The sequence below is a fragment of the Elephantulus edwardii genome, unplaced genomic scaffold (assembly GCF_000299155.1).
Source record: "Elephantulus edwardii isolate Elephantulus edwardi_28Jun2011 unplaced genomic scaffold, EleEdw1.0 scaffold00247, whole genome shotgun sequence".
Lineage (NCBI taxonomy): Eukaryota > Metazoa > Chordata > Mammalia > Macroscelidea > Macroscelididae > Elephantulus > Elephantulus edwardii.
Window position 1 is genome coordinate 1,478,429 of NW_006399997.1, and position 8,310 is coordinate 1,486,738.

Below are 8,310 nucleotides of genomic sequence, written 5' to 3' on the forward strand. Positions count from 1 at the left end.
AAATAATAAAATGCAACAAAACAAATAATAGTTGATTAAAAAAAATAATTTCTCTCATAAAGATTTTTTCCTTTGTTTCCAGTGGCTTGGGTAAACTCGTATTCGAGAATTTCTCCTTTGGAGTTAGTGAAATGTATAAGGCCTGTTTTCTCAGTGCAACAGTGAAGCATCTTCAGAAGTTCATCCCTGAAATCACTATCGGTGATCTACTTAGGTAAGGAAAAAGCAAAGAGGCTTGCAAATGCAGTTCTGACCTAGGAGAACATATTAGCTGGGTCTGGTGGTGATTAGTGAGCACGTTTTGCGAATCAGTGTGTCCACTGAATCTAAGTCTTTTGTTCCTTTCTCTTCCCCAAGAAGTGGTTGAACATTCCTTGAAATATGTGTATTGCTGCATTATGACCTTTAGTGCTTAAACTGTTGTTCTTGTTAGGTGCGAACAAGTCAGCTCTGACTCATGACACATGTTCAACAGATTGAAACCTGTCCTCATCCTGCACCATTGTCACAGTCTCTTCTGTGTTTACCCATCTCATAGAAGGTCTTCCTCTCCTTCACAGACCATCTAGATTGTAGAGTGGCCCCTCCTGACAGCAACACCAGAGTATGTGAGACAAAGTCCCACACTCCTTGCCTCGAAGGAACATCCTACATGCACCTCTTGTGGAACTCCATAGTATAGTCAGTACTCTTTGTCAACACCACAGTTCAAAGTTAGTATTTTTTGTTTCGATCTAATTAGGCCACCTTACAGTGTTGCACTGAAATCTTCCTTTGCAACTTTATTATAGTGATATTGAGCTTTCATTCTTTTGTACGTAGTATTAAAACTAGACAAATATTTTACTTGAAATTATAAAAATTTCCTTGACTACTTTACTCTTATTATTCCCGATTTTGGACTTGAGTTATATTTAAGATCATTGATCACTCTGCTACCTAATTAGGTAATAAATATATTAAAATACTATTATATTTTTATATTAAAATCATAACTACTCCTTTGACATGAGACCAGAAGACCTGGATAGTGCTTGGCTACTCTTAGTGAACATTTTGAGCAAAGATTATGTAGAATCCAAAGATACTTTAGAGTTACATGGACTCCACTTCCTGGAAGCATGAAGGTTGGGTGAACCCCTGCAACTACTGGCCCTGAAATAATCTTTCAACTAAAATTAACCCCTGAAGTCTTAAAACCAAATAATAGTTTAGCTTAACTAGTAAAATATATCTGCCATGACATTTTTCTCTTTTAGGACCTTTTATATGGGCTCAAATAATTGGTAGCAGCATGAGAGGTTAGATAGAAACTTTAGAAGGTAGAGCGTTTATGTTAAGGGGAGAGGAATAGCTCATAAAAAGTACGTGAGAATGGTTGCACAGTTCAAAGATTATCAAGCACTAATGTCACTATGTGGTGCATGCAAAAACTGTTGTTACATGTTGGATATATTTGCAGTAACAAAAGAAATTTTTCTGAAACTCTTAGCAACATATCTAGACATGGACTCTATCTTAGCTTGCTTCCTCTCTGACTCCTTTGTTCATTTTTTTTGAGGGCCCTGGTCAGCTCAGGAACTCTATTTGCAGGACAGGAGTGAGCAGTAGTGTAGTGGCCGTGTAACGGAACATTTCTTCTTTTCTTAAAGATAAAAGGTTTCTGGACTTAACCCATAGTTTGCCCTAAATACTACATAGCCCTGTTTTCCCCCACTTTGGTGATTTTTAGGGCGCTCATCTTCTTCCCTGTCATTTATTAAGCCTAATCACCAGTGGACTTTGAGGTACTCTCCCTACATTCGTAATCTCTCCCTCTGACTGAGTGAGTACTGGATGTCTCCTCTGTAACAGCTGCTGGCCCTGCTTGGTGTAAGATGTCAGCAGACTTCACTCTGTGTCTGGAGGAGGGCAGCCATGAGGTCAGCTGTCTCCTGGATGGGAGTGTCCTGATCTAACTAGGACTCACTGTGGCATTCTGAAACCAGCCTCTTTACACCCTTAGAAGATGTATTAATTTGCAGCTAAGGTTTTCACTCTTACTTCCTCCACCCCTTTCTGTTCACCTTTTGAAACGGAAAGGATAGAGTTATGTAGACTTTATTTCTTTTTCTCTCACGATTCTGAATTTCTGGATGGCACAGTTAAAGCAATCAGTTACTAAAATGAAAGAAAAGTTGGCAGTTAAAATTCAGAGATGCCTCAGACTGGTGATCTGCCTCAGGAAGTCCACAACTTAGAACACTGTGAAGCATGAATACACTGTTGAGTGAATTAAGTCAGTCACAGAAGGACAAATATGTTCTGACCTCTCACCTCTGTTACATAAAAATGACAAAGCCCGGCAAATGTATAGAGACCAAAGTTTATTAGTATTTACAGGGATGAAACGAATATGGAAAACTAGGGTAGGGTTGCTTTTTATGGAGCACTGAGTTTTGGGTTATGATGATAGAGGAATTACATTGATGAAGGGTGCACAGCCAATTAACATAAAAACGCTAAGTGATGGATACATTACAATAAAACTAAACAGCTTCTGAGAGTTGTATACAACCAGATCCCTCTTGGATTTCACTTTGTAATTTGGAATAGTAATTTCATGGGACCTCCCTGTTCATTGACCTGGTAGTGTGCTTAGTTTTTACTGTTGCCTTGTTTGTTGTATAGAACTTGGGTTCTTTAAGCTTGCAAGCTACCATCCAAGGCACAAAAGTTGGTTTGTATTTGATCTCAAAAGATAAAAGCTTAGGAGACAGTGAGTTTATGTTACTGTTGTTATAGTTGTGTACCATAGAGTCAGAACTGACTCATAGCTGACCCTCCAATGGGTCTTCAAATGCAGCAAACCACATGAGAGGAGATTGCCCATCTTTCTTCCACCAAGCAGCTAGTGGATTTGAACCACTTGCCTTTGGGCTGACAGCACAATCCTTTCCAGTAGGCCACCAGGGCTCTCTTTTGTTACTGTTGCTACCGTGGAGATAGAACTCACTCAAAGCTGACCCTCCAACAGGTCTTCAGAGGCAGTTAATCTCGGGGGAAGATTTGAATTGCTTGCTTTTGGACTGACAGCACAGTTCCTTACCACTAGGCACCAGAGCTCCCTTTTAGGTTACTGTTGTTGTTCGCCACTGAGTCAGAATTGGCTCATAGGGACCCTCCAGTGAGTTTTCAGAGGCAGTTAGTCATCCAGGAAAAGACTGCTCAACTTTCTCCTGTGGAGTACCCAGCAGAATAGATCTACATACCTTTGCATTGGCAGCTTGGTTCCTTACCACCAGGCCACAGAGCTAGGGGAGAACAGTGTGGAAAAGGAGAATGATTGCACAACTTGAAGAATATAGTCACTGTCCTTGAATTATACATGTAGGATTCATTGAACTGGTATACATTCTATTGTGCATATTCTCAGTATCAGCAACAAAATAAAATAAATTTAAAAATAAAAAAAAAATAAATGACACAAGAAAACCTTTGGAACAATTCTGCTTTAAACATGCAGAGTCACTGGAGTCAGAACTGACTTCAAGACAACTTAGAACAACAGCCTATAAGGAATGCTTTTATGTTTCTGGTGATCTGCTTTAGCTGACTTTGTCTTACTACTATTAGTCATTTCTTTAAAAACATACTTAAGCATCAACCTTACATAAAAGTCTGAAGACCAGTAGGTTTCATATGGGGTAGACTTGGGACTTGTGAGTGTTAAGACTGCTCCAGAATAAGGGAGTAAGCGTATGAAACACAGTTACTGGTTTCATTGACATGTGGTAGACAAGATCAGACTACACTTCAAGTAGGGGTATTTGGGATAAATTCATCCCAATCACAGGTGAGTTTAGAGAGTGTTGTTGTAGTTGTTGTTGAGTACCATAGGTTTCAGAACCGATTCATAACAGACCCTTCAGTGGGTTTTCAGAGACAGTCAAACTCACAAGAGGAGATTTCCTATTTTTCTCTCACAGAGCATCTGGTAGATTTGAACTGTGTATCTTGGGGTTACTAGGGTAATTCTTTACCACTAAGCCACCAAAGCTGCCTATATTAAACAATTTCATACACTCCTTCCTTTGATTCCTGTAGCTACTGAACGTGAGAGATTATCATCAACAAAAAGGAAATTGTAGAAAAGATGTGTAATTTTAGATCATTCATATAAAGTTTAAAAATAAGGATAGAACATCCTCACTTACCAACGTAGTTAAATTCCAAAGACTAGATGATGATTATTATTATTATTATTATTATTATTATTATTATTATTTGAAAATCAACCTTATGCAAAAATAATCAGATCACACAGTGGAGGATGACTTGACCTAACTTCCAGATTACACAGTTCATAACTGCCAAACTGCTGAAAGTCATGTCCCAGTCCAGTTGGCACATAACCTTAACCATCACACTCAGATTTATGCATCCAGGTGCAAAACCCCAAATATTCCCACAATACAATTATAATAGAGACTTTAGTTTAAGGTGCTTTTCCAGTGTTAGCATTATTAACATATTGGAATAGACAGTATTTCATGTTGACTTCCCACTTGACTCTAGGATGTTTAGCAGCATGCCTGGCTAAACTAGATTATAGTAGAACTCTCTCAGTTACAACCATCAATTTTTACAGACATTGCTAAATGTCTTTGAGAGAGGCCAAGTCTTTATTGACTGAAAACCAGTGGTATAGAAAATTTGGTAACCCTCATGCTACAAAACAAAACAAAAAATCTGAAGAAAGCAATATCCTTTAAAATGCATAAAGCTGAGAGTATAAAAAGGTAAGAGGCATCTTCAGAAGCAAAATACACAGAAGAGGTTGAAACTTGAGTACTGAGAATGGCACAGGAGAGGGCAGAGTTCAGATCCATTTTTCATAGGGTCCCTAAGAATTGAACCCAACTCAACGACACCTTAACAACAACAAAAACAGCAAGAGGAGTTGTTTCAATACTATCTTTAGAAATATCTGAAGGTTGAACAGAATGATGATAGATTTGATGCCTTTGAGTTGTGTTGGAGAAGTGTACTGAATATACTATGGACCAAAAGAAAAAACGAACAAATCTGTCTCGGAGTAAATGCAACCTGTGTGCCCCTTAGAGGCCAGGATGGTGAAACTTCCTGCATACTTTGGGCATGTTGTCAGAAAGGGCCAATCCTGAAAAGGAAAGCATGCTTGGAAAGGTGGAGCGTCAGAGAAAGAGAGGGAGACCTCAATGACATGAATTGACACAGTGACTGTAAGTGTAGGCTCAAGCACAGCAGAGATGGTGAGAATATCACAGGATAGGGCGAGGTTCAGATCTGCTGCTAATAGGGTCACTAGGAGTCATCCGTATTCCCACTCCAAAGAAAGGTGATCAACAAAGTGTCGAAATTATCGAACTATCACTAACATCACATGCAAGCAAGATCCTACTGAAGATTAACCAAAAATGACCGGAACAGAACATCAGCAGAGAACTGTTAGATATGCAGGCTGGATTTAGAAGAGACTATGGTACTAGGGACATCATAGCCAGCGTTGATGGATCTTGGCTGAAAGCAGAGAGTACCAGAGTAATGTCTAACTATATATCATTGACTTTGCAAAGGCATTTGACTGTGTGGATCACAACAAATTGTGGCTAACCTTGAGAAGAATGGGAATCCCAGAACACTTAATTGTGCTCATGTGGAACCTAGCAGTAGTCAGAACAGAGCAGGAAAACAGTGCATGGTTAGGATCAGAAAGGGGTGCATCAGGGATGCAACCTATCTCTGTACCTTTTAAGTCTATATGCAGAACAGATCATTTGGGAGGCTAGACTTTATGAAGAGGAATGTGTCATCAGGATAGGGGGAAGACTTATAAACCTGTGTTATGCAGATGGCACAACCTCGATTGCTGAAACTGAAGAAGACATGAGGTGTTTGCTGCGGAAGGTCAAGGAATACAAAGATTCTCACCACTGGACCAATTGGGAGCATCAGGATGGATGGTGAAGATATTGAGATTGTTCAGAGCTTTAGTTTGCTCAGCTCCACAATCAACACTCTTGACACTAGCAGTCAGGAAATCAAAAGACAATTGCACTGGGAAAGTCTACTGTCAGGGACCTCTCTAGAGTACTGAAGAGCAACAATGTCACAGGGAGACTAAGGTGTGCCTGATTCAGGCCATGGACTTTGCATTACTTGCCGTGCATCCAAGATCTAGACAGTAGCAATAGATAGTAGAAGAAGGATCGATGTCTTTGAGTTGTGGTGCTGGAGAAGAGTGTTGAACATACCATGAACTACCAGGAGAATAAACAAATCTATGGTAGGGAGGGTAAAACCAGGCTGCTCCCTGGAGGCAAGGATTTTGAAGCTTCATCTCACTTTGGGGGCACGTAGCCAGAAAGGACCAGTCCTTGGAGAGGAACATCATGCTTGGAAGGGTGAAGGGGCAGCACAGGAAAGGAAGACACAGGATGAGGTGGATAGATACAGTGACTGGAGGAATGAAGACACAGGATGAGATGGATTGATACAGTGACTGGAGAAATGGGGTTATATCTGACAGAGACAATGACATTGGCTCAGGATAGGACAGGTTTTTAGAGCTAAACACATAGAGTCACTATGAATCGCAGGCAATTTGATGACACATAACAACAACATGAGTCATAGGTGACTCAGTGACACCTAACAATATTCTTGGAGGGGTTAGAGGAGATTTGGTGACTTTGTTAAATGAGGGGCTAACTTTTGTTTTTAGTTAATATGTGATTCCTAGACAGTAAAAGACACACATTTTTAACTGCCCAGTAAAATTTGGCAATTTTATTAACTCATGTGTCAAGATATAGAACATTAAAGACTTGTCTTTTAGTTCCCACTAAGGTCTGGAAAGGAGGCCTTGAGCCTGTCTTCACAAGGTAGAAAGTTAGAACTGAGGCTCTTGTTTAAGGCAGGGACTACTGGAAGTATAAAGCTCAGGGATAAGGTGATTGTGGATGGGCTAACTCAGGTAATGTGGCCTTTATCCTTAGATCTTGAGTTCTAACTCAAAAACCTTTGGAATTTTTGGAGTGTTTAAAATGCATTTGTTATCCAAGTCTCTAGGCCATGCTAACAAATGAGGAGTTGAGGGGAGAGAAAATTTTCATTCACTTTTACTGTAAATACAGCAAAACGTGTGGCTACAACTAACACTATACAAATGTATACAAATGTAACTATATTCCAATGCGGAATCTAGTAAATTGGTCTTCAGTGGTTAAAATAATACATTGTATTTCATGTAATCAAACTCTAGCCCTATTGAATACCTTCATTTACAAGGCATGAGTTTAAAGATGACCTCAGTGAAAAGGTACACTTCTGGTGAGTATCTGTCTTACCTTAGATTTCAAATTATAATACTCATCTCAGCATTGTAATTATGTTAATAAATTGTAATTAATGTTAAAAACCGAAATTGGTATGAATGAACGAAAGCCAGTATGATTGGTAAACTTGCATTCAAATAAAAAAATACTCAAGTTGCCATGTTCTAAGAGAGATGTTTAATTATCCAAAATTAAACCATGAAAATGCATTAAGTGTTTTAATAGGGAACGTGAGAAATTTGGTAGTTAAACAGTTTGTGATAGTTATTGTTGTTTGAACTAAAGCTAGGTCCAAATAAAATCTTACTATTTTAGTTATTCTCCATTTAGATTACAAGTTTTGAGTACTTGAGCAAGAATATTGAGAACATAATTGGAAACTTTTTTTTTTATACTTTTTTTTTTAACTGCAGCTTATCAATAGTCTATATGCTTGGAAAAAGCCAAGCCCAAATCCACACCTGTCCATCAGATTCCAACTCATATCAACCCTCCATCAATTTTCCAAGGCTGCAAGTCTTAACAAAAGGAGAGTATTTCATCCTTTTCCAGGGAGTGGCTTGTGGGCTCAGATTGCAGATAGGTTAGCAGCCTGTTCAGTTAGCAACATTTAACCTGCTGTGATGCCTCCAGAGATGGGCTTGTTAAGAGGAAGGTAAATGTACGAACTGAACCTTTTTGCAGAAGGTGGTTTTATGTTGTACAGAGACTCTCAGGTCAATGACTAGTAATGCTATTGTATGTCCCCAATACCACTGTGGCCTTCTGCCGTATATAAACAATGAGCAGGAATGCTCAAAACATAGATATGCCGGCGCTGGCTGAAAATCGCCTGTGACTTCATCCATAGCCACTGGTGAGAGTCAGCGCCCAGAGCCATCAGGGGCTTTAAGCTCATTGCCCACTGCTGTGGTGTGGGCAGCTGAAACCCAGGCCCCGACAGGCACCTGGG

The 8,310-nt window shown here is 39.5% G+C and overlaps 1 protein-coding gene across 1 annotated transcript in view; it reads left to right on the forward strand.

Annotated features, from left to right (window-relative positions):
* The window catches only part of L2HGDH (L-2-hydroxyglutarate dehydrogenase), an 80,812-nt gene that overhangs the window by 61,027 nt on the left and 11,475 nt on the right, over positions 1–8,310 (forward strand). Inside the window, exon 9 of the mRNA XM_006899219.1 lies at positions 83–214. Within this exon, the coding sequence (XP_006899281.1) occupies positions 83–214 (132 nt within the window). The remainder of the gene's footprint in view (positions 1–82; positions 215–8,310) is intronic.